General features: G+C 41.0%; 4 protein-coding genes across 4 annotated transcripts; 2 read left to right on the top strand and 2 right to left on the bottom strand.

The window, feature by feature from the left end:
• Window positions 1-4,968: 4,968 nt before the first annotated feature.
• Window positions 4,969-8,128, top strand: LOC125561948 (glyoxalase 3-like). The gene is made up of 4 exons (XM_048726999.1): window positions 4,969-5,107; window positions 5,553-5,730; window positions 6,620-6,911; window positions 7,614-8,128. The coding sequence occupies exons 2-4, from the start codon at window positions 5,569-5,571 to the stop codon at window positions 7,886-7,888; spliced, it is 729 nt and encodes a 242-aa protein (XP_048582956.1). The 5' UTR covers window positions 4,969-5,107; window positions 5,553-5,568; the 3' UTR covers window positions 7,889-8,128.
• Window positions 8,115-9,866, bottom strand: LOC116619932. The gene is made up of 3 exons (XM_032385300.2): window positions 9,731-9,866; window positions 9,002-9,316; window positions 8,115-8,425 (listed from the first exon to the last, which is right to left on the bottom strand). Exons 2-3 carry the CDS (start codon window positions 9,222-9,224, stop codon window positions 8,169-8,171), a joined length of 480 nt encoding a protein of 159 aa, XP_032241191.2. The 5' UTR covers window positions 9,225-9,316; window positions 9,731-9,866; the 3' UTR covers window positions 8,115-8,168.
• A 2,354-nt stretch (window positions 9,867-12,220) lies between these two features.
• On the top strand, window positions 12,221-15,522 carry LOC125561947 (glyoxalase 3-like). Its single transcript, XM_048726998.1, has 4 exons — window positions 12,221-12,358; window positions 12,787-12,964; window positions 14,016-14,307; window positions 15,008-15,522. Exons 2-4 carry the CDS (start codon window positions 12,803-12,805, stop codon window positions 15,280-15,282), a joined length of 729 nt encoding a protein of 242 aa, XP_048582955.1. The 5' UTR covers window positions 12,221-12,358; window positions 12,787-12,802; the 3' UTR covers window positions 15,283-15,522.
• Window positions 15,509-16,849, bottom strand: LOC125561949. Its single transcript, XM_048727000.1, has 2 exons — window positions 16,396-16,849; window positions 15,509-15,819 (listed from the first exon to the last, which is right to left on the bottom strand). Exons 1-2 carry the CDS (start codon window positions 16,616-16,618, stop codon window positions 15,563-15,565), a joined length of 480 nt encoding a protein of 159 aa, XP_048582957.1. The 5' UTR covers window positions 16,619-16,849; the 3' UTR covers window positions 15,509-15,562.
• Window positions 16,850-18,203: the final 1,354 nt, after the last annotated feature.

The raw sequence follows: 18,203 nt of genomic DNA, 5'->3' as shown, positions 1-18,203 counted from the left end.
TACGGGAATGGCGCTCGCTGAAAAGTACGTTCGAGTTGGACCCCCGTTCTAAACGAAAACGGTTATCTGGGGGTGGGAGAAAGCCCTTGCTGCCCAAAGAGACGGAGAGAGAACTATCAGAGTGGGTGGAAGAGTTGTTGGAAAATTCACAAGGAGTCGAGCATAGATTAATTGTCGAGGAGTCACGAAAGCTTGCATTAGAGCTAAACAGTCAAAGTAGTTTCATTGCGAGTAAGTCGTGGCTCGACAATTTCCTGAGAAGACATGGGTTTCTTAGCAAACGAAATGTTGTTATTCAACGGCTTCCGACCAGTCAGAGATGGCAGCCTTACCCACCCGACCCTAGCTTTCCTGAAATTGTCGCTGCTATAAGGAATTTGCAGCGTGAAAAGAGATTTCCATTTCGTACCATGGGAGGGGTAGAGGAAGTGGTACTATGTGTCCAAAATAATGCAACCCCGACAAGGGCTGTTCCCATCTGTATGACTGTTGCTCTTGGGTGTTCTTCAGATGGGAGAAAGTACCTCCCATTTGTAGTATTTCCAGAAGGAGACATGCCTTGCCTAGCCAACAAGGCCACAGGAGTGGTTGTTAAATTTAGTCATGATGGTCAGATGACAGATGAGCTAGTGGCGACATGGGTGTCTGATTTGTGGTGGGGTGGACACACGGACAGAAAGAGTATCCTCATATGGGATTCATGTACATCCACAAAGATCGAAGCATCATTGAAACTTGCCGCAAGTCAAGGGACAAATTTATTCTTTCTTCCACATGAGGTCACATCTTCCCTCCATCCAAGTATTTCATCTTGGGGCAGCTTGTTCAAGGATCACTTTGACAAGTTACACTTTAGTCATTTAATGAATAACAAGGGGAGTTTGCGAGATAAGGTATTGAAGTGGATTAGACAAGCATGGGATAGCATAAGTGAAGAGTTTGTACTCCAGTGTCTGAGGGCACGAGGGATTGCCTTTGTAGATTCAGACTTGCATTGTGACATCCCTCAGAACAGTGAAAACATTGCAGATGACTTTCCTGACGATCACCTGTGTGTGCGAGGAGTTGCTACAGATGATGGTCCTGGTGTGCATCATGTCGCTTCTCGTGTAAATGCTGGTGTACAACATATTGCTTCTGAAGGTGGTGCTGATATGGGACATGATTCTACTCATGTTGATTCTGAAGTGCGACAAGATCCCCCAAATACTGATCCTGGTGACACAAAAGTCCCTTCTGATTCTGAAGTGCAAGAAACTGGTTCTGGTGTGCAACAGGTTACTACCCAGGGCTCTAGTATTCTACAAGATGCTTCTGTTTTAGGTGTAAAAAAGGAAGCTACCCATGATGATGCCAGAAACACTACTTCTGATGAGAATTCTGCCAGAATTTCTGGCTTACCACAAACTAGAACAATCGTGTCTCTGGTTGACACAAGTATAAAAATGGACACAGATTTATCTGCAATGGCACCGGCTTATTGTTCTGCCACTGACTCTCTTATAGAAAGTAACCATGCAATTGTAGAGCTTCAGGACTGTGTTCATGAGGTCGTTATCCGGCTTGCTTCTGATGCTGCAGTCAATACAACATAATCATAAAGATCATCTATTATATTTTGAATTATAACACACTTAGGATTTCTATATCAGAAAAATAAAATCTTCCTGTTTATCACCAGTATAACTAATTCTAATGAATGCTTGCTTGTATAGCAACCCAGGGGTCACTGGCCTCTAAATAGTTTGCTGTCTAACTTTAAAAAGCAGCTATCAAACCATATTTAAGTGTGAAGAGAGGCCTCCTTCAATATGTTTATGCTTTGCAGTGTTAGTCACCTGTACAATCATTCTGAAATGTTCTGAACTCTTGTATGCATATGTAAATGGATGGTGTTATGGCTTCAAGAGCTTTAGATTTCAAGTCAAAGTCTGTCTTAGCTAAAAGCTAAAACTGTCAATTGAGATGTATTGTTTGTACTACTCTCTCCTTAACACAAATTTCCATCACCTCCCTATTGTTTGTCACAGATGATTGAAAAAGACTAAATGCCTGACATTTTTCAATTATTCAAATAACCTAGTCGCGTTCCCAGGATTGGCTGAGAGGGGTGCGCAGTCATAGGTATCATATGGATAAAGCATAGCATTTGAAGATACCTTTATAAGAAATTACCCCCTTGTGTATGCGCCTGTAACCCAGTAAATTGTCAACCTACTGAGTTCAAATTCTTCTATATTCGTTGAGAAAGGGTGGGCCAATCTGTGTTGAGCTTTGTTGTCGGTATTGAATGTTTTCTGTTGTCTCTGTACACTATAAAATTGTATTTTTAGTGTTTTTTCCACAATTAAATGTCGGTAGTTCTCAATTTGCTAAAATATCACGGTAAATTGTCAACCTTGTGAGTTCAAAGCATTATATAATAGTTAAGAAAAGTCAAGCTAATCTGAATCGAGCTTTGTTTGTCGGAAATGAATGTTTTTTCCTTGATTGTATACGCTATAAAATAGTTATCATATATTATATATATATATATATATATATCGGGCATTATGGAATAATCATTCCTCAAGTCCAAATAGGCTATGAGAAAGAGCAAGAGAGCATGCTCTTGGGATGATGACAGTGAGAGGAATAATTGTTGAGGGGCGTTGGAGTGGCCCACAAGTTGGGGGGAAGGGGTGGGTTGTGGTTTCAGGGGGAGGGGTGGGTGGTGGTTTCAAATTCTTAAGCGCTTTTTATAAGAACGTGGGGGATAACCTAGGTTTTCATGCACTGGATTTTAAACTGTTCAACAAATGTACTGCCCCTCCCCTTCCGTCGCCCCTGTTGTTTTAGTCAAATCACACTAGTAGTTCAATGTCTTTAGCCAATAACGTTGTCTGGTCCGGTCATTTGCCATTTTTTGGCTTTCAAATCTAGCACTTTTCACTACTGACAGGCTACTAGTAGCCGGGATTGGTAAGGAAATGACAAGTAGGGGCGTGTCTGTGCCCCCAAATATTTTCCTTTTTGTTTCTGTTTTATGCCCCCGCACCAATATTTCAAAGGCCTTCTACAGTTATGAGTAGGTCAGCCAATCAATCAGAAGGCAGAATTGATGAATGATGATCTTGGGTACCTGACTAAAGCTGCATCTGGAAGTTGTCGATTCTAGAAAAACAAAAAAATATTTCAAAGGTAGAATCTGGTTTCTATTGTTGCTCTCTTTTTATTTGATAAGGAACTTTTTATATAAACACGTCCAGCCTTAGATTTCACAAATTCTTAGATCATGTCAAGCTAGATAGCAGCAAAATATTGTTTTGTTAGTGTGATGCGTTCTGAAATGCAGAAAGAAATATCAACCTTAAATATTATTTGCTATTGATAATTTGTGTAATTCTCCTCCATACTTTACTGGTTACTATATTTTGATATACACTAAAATTTAAGAACATTTTAAAGCCTTTCCAGAACGGCCCAGTCCCAACTGAAAATTAAAAAAACGAGTGTAGTTCGATTAGACACTATTAAAATAGGGTTTTTTTTTTATTGTACAGGGGTTTTCTGACTTTATTATTGGATAACAAACTCGTCGAACATAATAAAATTTTGTGATTCCGTTAGCTTTTATCCTATGCAAATTAACAAAAATACCCCAAAAGCTAGTGACGATAGTTAGGCGCCCTGCTCCGCAACAAAAGTCTCTCCTCGCTCCTTCAAATTTCTTGATTAATTTTGCAGATGCAAGATGGTACCTGATTGGAATGTTTGTCGTTTTCAAAATAACCCAAAAAGTCCATCTAATAAAATAAAAAGGAGCTCTGCTAACCTATCGAAAGTTTGCATAATCTAAGGCTCTTTGCTAATCTAAGTCCACACGTATCCGGAATTTTTTTTTTTCCGCAAATATATTTTTGCGGATGCGAAAATTTCCGCGTTCGCACGCAGCGTATTGGACTCGTTTTCAGCCGTCCAAACGTATCCGGAAATTTATAAAATCGCAATTTTTTTAAGAAACCGGCTCTCGTCCACACGTATCCGTCGTAATTTTCGGCCGTATCCAACGTGACGTAAGCGTATTCAAAATTTTCCGGATACGACCGTCCACATGTATACGTATTCGTATCGGATAAAAAAAGATCCCTCTTTGGAGAGCGTTTTAAAAAAATTCTGGATACGGCCGGAAATTACGCTGGATACCAGGCCCGTAGCTAGGAGGGGTTCGGAAGAACCACCCCAATAGACTGGAGGGTCCACTCTAAAAGGAAAATTAAGGTCCGCTAAATGGGTAAAAGAAATCCCCCCCCCCCCCCCGTTTTCAGAAATTTCCGGATACGTGTGGACGAGGCCTAGATGACCAGTCCAGTGTCTCGGCGTGGCGGGAATGCAGCCGGCTGTGACAACATTCTTGATCTTTCCACTTTTCCCTTATAACATTTTAAACAACCATGCTTTCCTTTCTTGCATAGGATGGGATATGTGGCTTTCATATAAAATATTTTATCATTGTTATGATGATATGGAGATTGTGCTCTTCCATATCGCGTGACATCGTCCTATGTAAATCAGATGACGTATTCATAGCACCCCGCACCAATAGCACCAGGACAGGCCGAGACAGAAGCAATAGCGCCTTTGATAAGTCCCGGGACTCGAGTCCCTGCTGACATCAAATATATTCTTTTGAAACGTAATCTGTACACCGTATAAACTTTTTTTTTTATAAGAATCATTTTTAAAACAGCCCAGCCTGAGATTTCACGAAATTTTAAGAACATGGGGTTAAGAAAATGCCGAGTCTCAGATAGCAGCAAAATATATGTTTTTCTAGTGTGATGCGTTCTAAAATGAAGAATCAAATTGTGGAGAATATTTCAATCGATCACTTGTTTAATTCTCTTTTATTAGGTCATTTGGAACTATATTTTTATATTTCTTAAATTTAAGAAATCCTTAGAACATTTCCGGCCTTAAAATAATACAAAAATAAGAACGGTCCAGCCTAGACGTTTTTATAAAAAAAAATGTACTGAAAAGAATAATTATGACGTCATTCACGAAGAACCATCATATCGTACTATTTACTAAAGCGCGTCTGTCTCTGGGACTCTGCAACTCACAGGTACGTAAGAAGCGTATCATCCAATTACACAAGTCTCTTGCTACTACGGAAGGACGTACAGTTGACTAGTCCCTCGCTTAACACATTCGTTCGATAAAAATTCGTAATAAACAGGACGATAGCGGTACAGTTTCTCGAGCAATGTGCACACAAGCAAAACGCCTCCGAGGAAAACGTATTATATATAGTCGAGATTGGATAGTATGGCCAAAAATAGTCTCCTCGTAAAAATGCAAGTGTCTAGAGAGCTCAATTATATTTGAAATATAGATAACTATGACCCTTATAATTGGTTACGTAACAGTCTTTAGCACTTGATAGAGGAGAGAGGGAGTTGTCAAATGTAAATGGAGCTCCGGTCCTCCTACCGTACCGTATATTACCTACGCACTCAAGACGCCACTTGACCACCAAAAAACAAACTATTTTTTTTCTCTATGTATAGTTAACTAAGTGTCAAGATGGTTGTCCGTGTAATTATTGTGCTCACGAACCACAAGGATGGGGGGCCAGGCTGGAAGACCGGCTGGTATCTGCCTGAGGCTGCTCACCCGTATCATGTATTCAAGCAGAATGGCTACCAAGTCACCTTTGCTAGTCCTCTTGGAGGGGATGCACCCATGGTGAGTACAGAAGCATAGTCATGGTCTAGATGTTGCTTGGCATAGGTCTAGGCCTTAGCTGTTTCTGGGCATAGGTCTAGATGCCTATTAGCTGTTGCAGGGCATAGGCTGAGACACCTAGCTGTGGTAGGGGGTCATAGGTCTAGAATCCTAGCTGTGGTCAGACATAGTTCTAGTCAACTAGCTGTGGTTGGTTATGGGTCTAGATCCTAGCTGTGGCTAGCCATAGGTCTGTACACCTAGCTGTGGTCAGACATAGGTCTATACTCCTGTTGTTGTTGGGCAAAGGTCTAGACCCCTAGCTGTTGTCTGGCACAGGTCTAGATGCCTAGCTGTGGTCAGACGTAGGTCTAGACATGGCTGGGCATAGGTCTAGACCCCTAGCTGATGTTGGGTAAAGGTCTAGACCCCTAGCTGTCGTTTGGCAATGGATGGTGTTCACAAAACACACCCTCAAGTAGATATTTATGCATAATATCTGCAGAGCCCCCAAATTTAATCAAAGCTTAGCAAAATACACATGGTATACAATGTTATACATTTCCATAACCAGGATTTACTGTGTTGGGTTTTCAGACTTAATCCTGTCAATAAATTTTAACCTAAAAATCTGCCCCAGCTTAACTGGCTTTAAGGCAAGTATGCCTGGCAGATGCAATTGAGGGAGGTATGTCTTGAAGTATTTTGGGTAATGGGAAAGAGGTCTGTTTTAGAGGGGATATCTTTAGGGAAATAATTGATCCCACAGCCAGTATTATGAAGCACTTTGGCACCAGTAGTATACACATAGTTGACAAAGAAAACGTTTTTTACCAAATAATTTTTTTTTAAATTTTTCATTATAACCAGCATTTTGTCATTAATTTCTCAATCATTGATCTCTCAACAGGACCCTGGTAGCTACCAGGATTGGAAGGATAAAGATGACGCTTGTCGTGAATTCTGCAAAATGTGTAAGATCAATGGGGATGACATCAATCTTCCCAACACTGTTGCACTTGAATGCCTGAGGCCTGAAATGTATGACATCATGGTGTGTGCCGGTGGCCATGGCCCAATGTGGGACTTCCCTGACTTCCAGGGTGCTGGCAAACCAGAGCGCAAATCTGTTGTCAACAAGTACATGGCTGCTATTTATGAGAAAGGGGGAATTGTTTCTGCTGTCTGCCATGGGCCTGCAGGTGGGTCTAGCACTGGGCTGGTCAATTAAATTCTGAGATTTCTGAAGGAAAATCTAGAGATTTTCTAGCTAGGAAGGTACTTAAAACTGGGGCAGGGCTGGGGTAAACAGCCTGGGGGGGGGGGGGGGTGATTAGGGGTATGTAAATCCGCAGATCCGCTACATTCTCTGGGCAAATCCGTGGATCCGCAGATATTTTTAGATCCGCATGGTTTGACAGATAAACAATAGCATCGATTGAAACTCATTTAAAATCCGAAATTCGACCGTCAAAGCAGTCAAAATCCGAAATCCGTGCCCAAATTGTCAACAGATCCGTGATCTGCCGTATCTCCAAAATTCGCCAAAATAATCATCAAAATCCGTAATCCATGAGCATTTCGGGGCTGAATCCGCCGATCCGTGAACCTATTCACCCCCCCCCCCCCCCCCCGTCTAGGTGCAGACCAGAAAAACATCAGCTCAAAAAGGTTACACCTATTCCGTTATTGTCCTGAGTGATTATCAATGTGTTTTGGATACCTCAACACATCTTTTGGGGTGGATAAGTAACTTTCTAAAATGTGAGCTTAGGCACATGTATCTAAAAAAAGGTGTGTACATAAAAAATATGAAATCACACTTGGTATTTTGTTAGGATGACAAAATGGCAGTTGACAGAGGTTCTTTATAGTAGAAGTACAACTCATTTTACTTTTTCCAGGCATTGTTGACACCAAGCTGTCTAATGGTGAATATCTGGTCAAGGGGAAGGAAGTCACTTGTTTCACTAACGATGAAGAAGACGCCATGGATAAAAGCAAGCTGATGCCGTTTATGCTGGAGACTCGCCTTATAGAGCATGGGGCAAAGTTCAAGAGGGCCAAAAATTGGGAATGCATGGTTTGTGTTGATAATCGTGTGGTCACTGGACAAAACCCAGCTTCTGCTTCGCCCATGGGTGAAGCAATTGTTAAGCTGCAAAAAGCGAAGGAGTGAGATTGAACTTATGGGTTTGAAGGATAAGGAGACATTTTCAATCAGTAAACCTTCCAATCCAGTCATTGTATGCATTTTTCATAGGTTCTTTCTCTTCAGTGGAATATGTAGATAATTTTAGACTTGAACTCTTGACTTCTATATGTATCATTCATATATATCCTTCAATATGTGTTTGAAAAATATGTTTTGAATGTTATGTAGACATCATTTTTGAGTATTAGAAAACATTTACGAAAACACTTTAATTCAATGCAATCTCATCCCATTTTGAATCTCTCTACCCTTTTTCCCCATTTTCATCGTCATCTAGAAGGATGGCTGCAGACAAAGATTGTAAGTCTTTCAACACATCAACCATTGAATGAGTGCCTACTCCTTGTTTCTTGTCTTCAAAAAGGCCTGCTTTTAAAGGCTTTCCCAGCGCTTTTCTTTTGCATTTTCTGGTCTCTTTGGCTGAAGGCCGCTGCTTAGGAGCAGGCTTTATTGCAGAAGGGACTTCTTGATTTTCTTTGTCTGCATTTTCAGATTCTTCTCCTGAAAGAAAATTTAAAAAGCTTAACTTAAAACTATTAATTTCTGGTTTTCATGTCACAGCTATTAGAGGGTTGGGGGGTTGGGGTACTCTGATGGTATGGAACCCAGAATTGTCAACCAAGAATAAACAATCATGTTTTGTAAAACAGAAAGCATTTTATGACTATCTGAAAAAAAGGTGGATGCGACAATTTTTTCTCAACTAACATTTTAAAAGAAAATGTAACCTGAAATTGTCAAGGCCACCCATTTGTTTATGTTATGATCAACAGTACATGAAAGCTTGAAAGTAAGAATTTGATATCTCAATCTCTGATCAGGTGAATATATCCCTTTCTAGCCTGAGGAGTGTTGTAACATAGGATGTCTTGGGGATCAGGTGAATATATCCCTTTCTAACCTGAGGAGTGTTGTAACATAGGATGTCTTGGGGATCAGGTGAATATATCCCTTTCTAACCTGAGGAGTGTTGTAACATAGGTTGTCTTGGGGATCAGGTGAGTGCATCCCTTTCTAACCTGAGGAGTGTTGTAACATAGGATGTCTTGGGATCAGGTGAATATATCCCTTTCTAACCTGAGGAGTGTTGTAACATAGGTTGTCTTAGAGGCTTGAGTCCTTCCTGCCTCACTGTAGCAAGCAGCATGTTCCGTTCCTGTTCAACTCCCTTCATCCGAGCCTTGTATTTATCCATATGAGTGTCGAAGTCCTTCTGCTTCTGTGCTATTTGTTCCTTGCCTTTCTCCTTTTCCCTCGCCAGCTGACGCTCAGCTTGTCGTAGCGACACTACCGCCTTCATATGCTCCCGGCGGGCATCGTTGAATTGTTTCTCAAGCTTCGCATACTCCTCAGTGAACTTTGCACGCTCCTCAGAAAGAGCCTTATCTAGATCTGTTGAAGGTTGAATGCATTAGTTTTGGTACTCCTCAGTAATTACGGTATACCACCACTCCTGGAATGCACAACTAGGCACCAATCACAAAGCGAAGTGGGGAGGGGCCCTAATTATATGGCAGGAGGTAAACAAGGCCCCTGTGGACCCCCCCCCCCCCTGAATCTGCCACTGCTTATATATAAAGATAAAATTTTATCATGGCCAGTTTGGTTGCTCAATATTATTTTCTGTAGAATTTTGCCTTGTTTTTTTTTTTTTTCGTCACATCAAATCAAACATGGTGGTCAGTCCTTTAGGCAGGTGAGTGCCAAAATCAAACCTTGATCTTTTTTGGTTAATTCAGCTGTTATTGTGTCTCCCTAAAAGATCTAAAAGACAAAACTTGGACCTTTATTTACATGTAAGTTGACCTTTTTCAGCAGCTTCTTTATATTTCGCCAGATCAACCTTCAGTTGCTCTATCTCCTCTGATGTTTCCTTGCACTCACTGATTGCAATTGTTGAGGGGCGTCGGAGTGGCCCACAAGTTGGGTTCAAAGTTGGGGGAAGGGGTGGGTTGTGGTTTCAGGGGGAGGGGTGGGTGGTGGTTTCAAATTCTTAAGCGCTTTTTATAAGAACGCGGGGGATAACCTAGGTTTTCATGCACTGGATTTTAAACTGTTCAACAAATTTGTTGTCGGTTGCGTATGTACTGCCCCTCCCCTTCCGTCGCCCCTGTTGTTTTAGTCAAATCACACTAGTAGTTCAATGTCTTTACCCAATAACGTTGTCTGGTCCGGTCATTTGCCATTTTTTGGCTTTCAAATCTAGCACTTTTCACTACTGACAGGCTACTAGTAGCCGGGATTGGTAAGAAAATGACAAGTAGGGGCGTGGCTGTGCCCCCAAATATTTTCCTTTTTGTTTCTGTTTTATGCCCCCGCACCAATATTTCAAAGGCCTTCTGCAGTTATGAGTAGGTCAGCCAATCAGAAGGCAGAATTGATGAATGATGATCTTGGGTACCTGACTAAAGCTGCATCTGGAAGTTGTCGATTCTAGAAAAACAAAAAAAATGTTTCAAAGGTAGAATCTGGTTTCTATCGTTGCTCTCTTTTTATTTGATAAGGAACTTTTTATATAAACACGTCCAGCCTTAGATTTCACAAATTCTTAGATCATGTCAAGCTAGATAGCAGCAAAATATTGTTTTGTTAGTGTGATGCGTTCTGAAATGCAGAAAGAAATATCAACCTTAAATATTATTTGCTATTGATAATTTGTGTAATTCTCCTCCATACTTTACTGGTTACTATATTTTGATATACACTAAAATTTAAGAACATTTTAAAGCCTTTCCAGAACGGCCCAGTCCCAACTGAAAATTAGAAAACAAGTGTAGTTCGATTAGACACTATTAAAATAGGGTTTTTATTGTACAGGGGTTTTCTGACTTTATTATTGGATAACAAACTCGTCGAACATAATAAAATTTTGTGATTCCGTTAGCTTTTATCCTATGCAAATTAACAAAGATACCCCAAAAGCTAAAGACGCTAGTTAGGCGCCCTGCTCCGCAACAAAAGTCTCTCCTCGCTCCTTCAAATTTCTTGATTAATTTTGCAGATGCAAGATGGTACCTGATTGGAATGTTTGTCGTTTTCAAAATAACCCAAAAAGTCCATCTAATAAAAAGGGAGCTCTGCTAACCTATCGAAAGTTTGCATAATCTAAGGCTCTTTGCTAATCTAAGTCCACACGTATCCGGAATTTTTTTTTTCCGCAAATATATTTTTGCGGATGCGAAAATTTCCGCGTTCGCACGCAGCGTATTGGACTCGTTTTCAGCCGTCCAAACGTATCCGGAAATTTATAAAATCGCATTTTTTTTAAGAAACCGGCTATCGTCCACACGTATTCGGCGTAATTTTCGGCCGTATCCAACGTGACGTAAGCATATTCAAAATTTTCCGGATACGACCGTCCACATGTATACGTATTCGTATCGGATAAAAAAAGATCCCTCTTTGGAGAGCGTTTTAAAAAAAATTCTGGATACGGCCGGAAATTACGCTGGATACCAGGCCCGTAGCTAGGAGGGGTTCGGAAAAACCACCCCAATAGACTAGAGGGTCCACTCTAAAAGGAAAATTTAGTACCACAGCGAGAGCTAGGGCATGCTATCTAAGAGAAAAGGTCCACTGAATGGGTAAAAGAAATCCCCCATCCCCCCCCCCCCCCCCCCCCGTTTTCAGAAATTTCCGGATACGTGTGGACGAGGCCTAGATGACCAGTCCAGTGTCTCGGCGTGGCGGGAATGCAGCCGGCTGTGACAACATTCTTGATCTTTCCACTTTTCCCTTATAACATTTTAAACAACCATGCTTTCCTTTCTTGCATAGGATGGGATATGTGGCTTTCATATAAAATATTTTATCATTGTTATGATGATATGGAGATTGTGCTGTTTCATATCGCGTGACATCGTCCTATGTAAATCAGATGACGTATTTATAGCACCCCGCACCAATAGCACCAGGACAGGCCGAGACAGAAGCAATAGACGCCTTTGATAAGTCCCGGGACTCGAGTCCCTGCTGACATCAAATATATTCTTTTGAAACGTAATCTGTACACCGTATAAACTTGTTTTTTTTATAAGAATCATTTTTACAACAGCCCAGCCTGAGATTTCACGAAATTTTAAGAACATGGAGTTAAGAAAATGCCGAGTCTCAGATAGATAGCAGCAAAATATATATTTTTCTAGTGTGATGCGTTCTAAAATGCAGAATCAAATTGTGGAGAATATTTCAATCGATCACTTGTTTAATTCTCTTTTATTAGGTCATTTGGAACTACATTTTTATATTTCTTAAATTTAAGAAATCCTTAGAACATTTCCGGCCTTAAAATAATACAAAAATAAGAACGGTCCAGCCTAGACGTTTTTATAAAAAAATGTACTGAAAAGAATAATTATGACGTCATTCACGAAGAACCATCATATCGTACTATTTACTAAAGCGCGTCTGTCTCTGGGACTCTGCAACTCACAGGTACGTAAGAAGCTTATCATCCAATTACACAAGTCTCTTGCTACTACGGAAGGACGTACAGTTGATAAAAATTCGATAAAAATTCGTAATAAACAGGACGATAGCGGTACAGTTTCTCGAGCAATGTGCACACAAGCAAAACGCCTCCGAGGAAAACGTATTATATATAGTCGAGATTGGATAGTATGGCCAAAAATAGTCTCCTCGTAAAAATGCAAGTGTCTAGAGAGCTCAATTATATTTGAAATATAGATAACTATGACCCTTATAATTTGTTACGTAACAGTCTTTAGCACTTGATAGAGGAGAGAGGGAGTTGTCAAATGTAAATGGGAGCTCCGGTCCTCCTACCGTACCGTATATTACCTACGCACTCAAGACGCCACTTGACCACCAAAAAACAAACTATTTTTTTTCTCTATGTATAGTTAACTAAGTGTCAAGATGGTTGTCCGTGTAATTATTGTGCTCACGAACCACAAGGATGGGGGGCCAGGCTGGAAGACCGGCTGGTATCTGCCTGAGGCTGCTCACCCGTATCATGTATTCAAGCAGAATGGCTACCAAGTCACCTTTGCTAGTCCTCTTGGAGGGGATGCACCCATGGTGAGTACAGAAGCATAGTCATGGTCTAGATGTTGCTTGGCATAGGTCTAGGCCTTAGCTGTTTCTGGGCATAGGTCTAGACGCCTATTAGCTGTTGCAGGGCATAGGTCTAGATGCCTATTAGCTGTTGCAGGGCATAGGTCTAGATGCCTATTAGCTGTTGCAGGGCATAGGTCTAGATGCCTATTAGCTGTTGCAGGGCATAGGTCTAGATGCCTATTAGCTGTTGTAGGGCATAGGCTGAGACACCTAGCTGTGGTAAGGGGTCATAGGTCTAGAATCCTAGCTGTGGTCAGACATAGTTCTAGTCAACTAGCTGTGGTTGGTTATGGGTCTAGATCCTAGCTGTTGCTGGGCATAAGACTAGACCCCTAGCTGTGGCTAGCCATAGGTCTGTACACCTAGCTGTGGTCAGACATAGGTCTATACTCCTGTTGTTGTTGGGCAAAGGTCTAGACCCCTAGCTGTTGTCTGGCACAGGTCTAGATGCCTAGCTGTGGTCAGACGTAGGTCTAGACATGGCTGGGCATAGGTCTAGACCCCTAGCTGATGTTGGGTAAAGGTCTAGACCCCTAGCTGTCGTTTGGCAATGGATGGTGTTCACAAAACACACCCTCAAGTAGATATTTATGCATAATATCTGCAGAGCCCCCAAATTTAATCAAAGCTTAGCAAAATACACATGGTATACAATGTTATACATTTCCATAACCAGGATTTACTGTGTTGGGTTTTCAGACTTAATCCTGTCAATGAATTTTAACCTAAAAATCTGCCCAAGCTTAACTGGCTTTAAGGCAAGTACGCCTGGCAGATGCAATTGAGGGAGGTATGTCTTGAAGTATTTTGGGTAATGGGAAAGAGGTCTGTTTTAGAGGGGATATCTTTAGGGAAATAATTGATCCCACAGCCAGTATTATGAAGCACTTTGGCACCAGTAGTATACACATAGTTGACAAAGAAAACGTTTTTTACCAAATAATTTTTTTTTAAATTTTTCATTATAACCAGCATTTTGTCATTAATTTCTCAATCATTGATCTCTCAACAGGACCCTGGTAGCTACCAGGATTGGAAGGATAAAGATGACGCTTGTCGTGAATTCTGCAAAATGTGTAAGATCAATGGGGATGACATCAATCTTCCCAACACTGTTGCACTTGAATGCCTGAGGCCTGAAATGTATGACATCATGGTGTGTGCCGGTGGCCATGGCCCAATGTGGGACTTCCCCGACTTCCAGGGTGCTGGCAAACCAGAGCGCAAATCTGTTGTCAACAAGTACATGGCTGCTATTTATGAGAAAGGGGGAATTGTTTCTGCTGTCTGCCATGGGCCTGCAGGTGGGTCTAGCACTGAGCTTGTCAACTAAATTCTGAGATTTCTGAAGGAAAATCTAGAGATTTTCTAGCTAGGAAGGTACTTAAAACTGGGGCAGGGCTGGGGTAAACAGTCTGGGGGGGGGGGGGTGAATAGGGCTATGTAAATCCGCAGATCCGCTACATTCTCTGGGCAAATCCGTGGATCCGCAGATATTTTTAGATCCGCATGGTTTGACAGATAAACAATAGCATCGATTGAAATTCATTTAAAATCCGAAATTCGACCGTCAAAGCAGTCAAAATCCGAAATCCGTGCCCAAATTGTCAACAGATCCGTGATCTGCCGTATCTCCAAAATTCGCCAAAATAATCATCAAAATCCGTAATCCATGAGCATTTCGGGGCTGAATCCGCCGATCCGTGAACCTATTCACCCCCCCCCCCCCCCCCCGTCTAGGTGCAGACCAGAAAAACATCAGCTCAAAAAGGTTACACCTATTCCGTTATTGTCCTGAGTGATTATCAATGTGTTTTGGATACCTCAACACATCTTTTGGGGTGGATAAGTAACTTTCTAAAATGTGAGCTTAGGCACATGTATCTAAAAAAAGGTGTGTACATAAAAAATATGAAATCACACTTGGTATTTTGTTAGGATGACAAAATGGCAGTTGACAGAGGTTCTTTATAGTAGAAGTACAACTCATTTTACTTTTTCCAGGCATTGTTGACACCAAGCTGTCTAATGGTGAATATCTGGTCAAGGGGAAGGAAGTCACTTGTTTCACTAACGATGAAGAAGACGCCATGGATAAAAGCAAGCTGATGCCGTTTATGCTGGAGACTCGCCTTATAGAGCATGGGGCAAAGTTCAAGAGGGCCAAAAATTGGGAATGCATGGTTTGTGTTGATAATCGTGTGGTCACTGGACAAAACCCAGCTTCTGCTTCGCCCATGGGTGAAGCAATTGTTAAGCTGCAAAAAGCGAAGGAGTGAGATTGAACTTATGGGTTTGAAGGATAAGGAGACATTTTCAATCAGTAAACCTTCCAATCCAGTCATTGTATGCATTTTTCATAGGTTCTTTCTCTTCAGTGGAATATGTAGATAATTTTAGACTTGAACTCTTGACTTCTATATGTATCATTCATATATATCCTTCAATATGTGTTTGAAAAATATGTTTTGAATGTTATGTAGACATCATTTTTGAGTATTAGAAAACATTTACGAAAACACTTTAATTCAATGCAATCTCATCCCATTTTGAATCTCTCTACCCTTTTTCCCCATTTTCATCGTCATCTAGAAGGATGGCTGCAGACAAAGATTGTAAGTCTTTCAACACATCAACCATTGAATGAGTGCCTACTCCTTGTTTCTTGTCTTCAAAAAGGCCTGCTTTTAAAGGCTTTCCCAGCGCTTTTCTTTTGCATTTTCTGGTCTCTTTGGCTGAAGGCCGCTGCTTAGGAGCAGGCTTTATTGCAGAAGGGACTTCTTGATTTTCTTTGTCTGCATTTTCAGATTCTTCTCCTGAAAGAAAATTTAAAAAGCTTAACTTAAAACTATTAATTTCTGGTTTTCATGTCACAGCTATTAGAGGGTTGGGGGGTTGGGGTACTCTGATGGTATGGAACCCAGAATTGTCAACCAAGAATAAACAATCATGTTTTGTAAAACAGAAAGCATTTTATGACTATCTGAAAAAAAGGTGGATGCGACAATTTTTTCTCAACTAACATTTTAAAAGAAAATGTAACCTGAAATTGTCAAGGCCACCCATTTGTTTATGTTATGATCAACAGTACATGAAAGCTTGAAAGTAAGAATTTGATATCTCAATCTCTGATCAGGTGAATATATCCCTTTCTAACCTGAGGAGTGTTGTAACATAGGATGTCTTGGGGATCAGGTGAATATATCCCTTTCTAACCTGAGGAGTGTTGTAACATAGGATGTCTTGGGGATCAGGTGAATATATCCCTTTCTAACCTGAGGAGTGTTGTAACATAGGTTGTCTTGGGGATCAGGTGAGTGCATCCCTTTCTAACCTGAGGAGTGTTGTAACATAGGATGTCTTGGGATCAGGTGAATATATCCCTTTCTAACCTGAGGAGTGTTGTAACATAGGTTGTCTTAGAGGCTTGAGTCCTTCCTGCCTCACTGTAGCAAGCAGCATGTTCCGTTCCTGTTCAACTCCCTTCATCCGAGCCTTGTATTTATCCATATGAGTGTCGAAGTCCTTCTGCTTCTGTGCTATTTGTTCCTTGCCTTTCTCCTTTTCCCTCGCCAGCTGACGCTCAGCTTGTCGTAGCGACACTACCGCCTTCATATGCTCCCGGCGGGCATCGTTGAATTGTTTCTCAAGCTTCGCATACTCCTCAGTGAACTTTGCACGCTCCTCAGAAAGAGCCTTACCTAGATCTGTTGAAGGTTGAATGCATTAGTTTTGGTACTCCTCAGTAATTACGGTATACCACCACTCCTGGAATGCACAACTAGGCACCAATCACAAAGCGAAGTGGGGAGGGGCCCTAATTATATGGCAGGAGGTAAACAAGGCCCCTGTGGACCCCCCCCCCGAATCTGCCACTGCTTATATATAAAGATAAAATTTTATCATGGCCAGTTTGGTTGCTCAATATTATTTTCTGTAGAATTTTGCCTTGTTTTTTTTTTTTTTTCGTCACATCAAATCAAACATGGTGGTCAGTCCTTTAGGCAGGTGAGTGCCAAAATCAAACCTTGATCTTTTTTGGTTAATTCAGCTGTTATTGTGTCTCCCTAAAAGATCTAAAAGACAAAACTTGGACCTTTATTTACATGTAAGTTGACCTTTTTCAGCAGCTTCTTTATATTTCGCCAGATCAACCTTCAGTTGCTCTATCTCCTCTGATGTTTCCTTGCACTCACTGATTGCAATTGTTGAGGGGCGTCGGAGTGGCCCACAAGTTGGGTTCAAAGTTGGGGGAAGGGGTGGGTTGTGGTTTCAGGGGGAGGGGTGGGTGGTGGTTTCAAATTCTTAAGCGCTTTTTATAAGAACGCGGGGGATAACCTAGGTTTTCATGCACTGGATTTTAAACTGTTCAACAAATTTGTTGTCGGTTGCGTATGTACTGCCCCTCCCCTTCCGTCGCCCCTGTTGTTTTAGTCAAATCACACTAGTAGTTCAATGTCTTTAGCCAATAACGTTGTCTGGTCCGGTCATTTGCCATTTTTTGGCTTTCAAATCTAGCACTTTTCACTACTGACAGGCTACTAGTAGCCGGGATTGGTAAGGAAATGACAAGTAGGGGCGTGGCTGTGCCCCCAAATATTTTCCTTTTTGTTTCTGTTTTATGCCCCCGCACCAATATTTCAAAGGCCTTCTACAGTTATGAGTAGGTCAGCCAATCAGAAGGCAGAATTGATGAATGATGATCTTGGGTACCTGACTAAAGCTGCATCTGGAAGTTGTCGATTCTAGAAAAACAAAAAAAATGTTTCAAAGGTAGAATCTGGTTTCTATTGTTGCTCTCTTTTTATTTGATAAGGAACTTTTTATATAAACACGTCCAGCCTTAGATTTCACAAATTCTTAGATCATGTCAAGCTAGATAGCAGCAAAATATTGTTTTGTTAGTGTGATGCGTTCTGAAATGCAGAAAGAAATATCAACCTTAAATATTATTTGCTATTGATAATTTGTGTAATTCTCCTCCATACTTTACTGGTTACTATATTTTGATATACACTAAAATTTAAGAACATTTTAAAGCCTTTCCAGAACGGCCCAGTCCCAACTGAAAATTAGAAAACAAGTGTAGTTCGATTAGACACTATTAAAATAGGGTTTTTATTGTACAGGGGTTTTCTGACTTTATTATTGGATAACAAACTCGTCGAACATAATAAAATTTTGTGATTCCGTTAGCTTT

The sequence above is a fragment of the Nematostella vectensis genome, chromosome 4 (genome assembly GCF_932526225.1).
Source record: "Nematostella vectensis chromosome 4, jaNemVect1.1, whole genome shotgun sequence".
Taxonomy (NCBI): Eukaryota; Metazoa; Cnidaria; class Anthozoa; order Actiniaria; family Edwardsiidae; genus Nematostella; species Nematostella vectensis.
Note: the sequence above shows the minus strand (reverse complement) of the source record. Positions and strands in the feature narration are given on the sequence as shown.

What these genes read in the sequence shown, in the direction of transcription:
- LOC125561948 (XM_048726999.1), top strand. Translation starts at nt 5,569, where the DNA reads ATGGTTGTCCGTGTAATTATTGTGCTCACGAACCACAAGGATGGGGGG. An exon ending in TTGGAGGGGATGCACCCATG is followed by an intron (nt 5,731 to 6,619) that starts GTGAGTACAGAA and finishes ATCTCTCAACAG; the next exon opens with GACCCTGGTAGCTACCAGGA. An exon ending in TGTCTGCCATGGGCCTGCAG is followed by an intron (nt 6,912 to 7,613) that starts GTGGGTCTAGCA and finishes TACTTTTTCCAG; the next exon opens with GCATTGTTGACACCAAGCTG.
- LOC116619932 (XM_032385300.2), bottom strand. Translation starts at nt 9,224, where the DNA reads ATGAAGGCGGTAGTGTCGCTACGACAAGCTGAGCGTCAGCTGGCGAGG. An exon ending in TATGTTACAACACTCCTCAG is followed by an intron (nt 8,426 to 9,001) that starts GTTAGAAAGGGA and finishes ATTTTCTTTCAG; the next exon opens with GAGAAGAATCTGAAAATGCA.
- LOC125561947 (XM_048726998.1), top strand. Translation starts at nt 12,803, where the DNA reads ATGGTTGTCCGTGTAATTATTGTGCTCACGAACCACAAGGATGGGGGG. An exon ending in TTGGAGGGGATGCACCCATG is followed by an intron (nt 12,965 to 14,015) that starts GTGAGTACAGAA and finishes ATCTCTCAACAG; the next exon opens with GACCCTGGTAGCTACCAGGA. An exon ending in TGTCTGCCATGGGCCTGCAG is followed by an intron (nt 14,308 to 15,007) that starts GTGGGTCTAGCA and finishes TACTTTTTCCAG; the next exon opens with GCATTGTTGACACCAAGCTG.
- LOC125561949 (XM_048727000.1), bottom strand. Translation starts at nt 16,618, where the DNA reads ATGAAGGCGGTAGTGTCGCTACGACAAGCTGAGCGTCAGCTGGCGAGG. An exon ending in TATGTTACAACACTCCTCAG is followed by an intron (nt 15,820 to 16,395) that starts GTTAGAAAGGGA and finishes ATTTTCTTTCAG; the next exon opens with GAGAAGAATCTGAAAATGCA.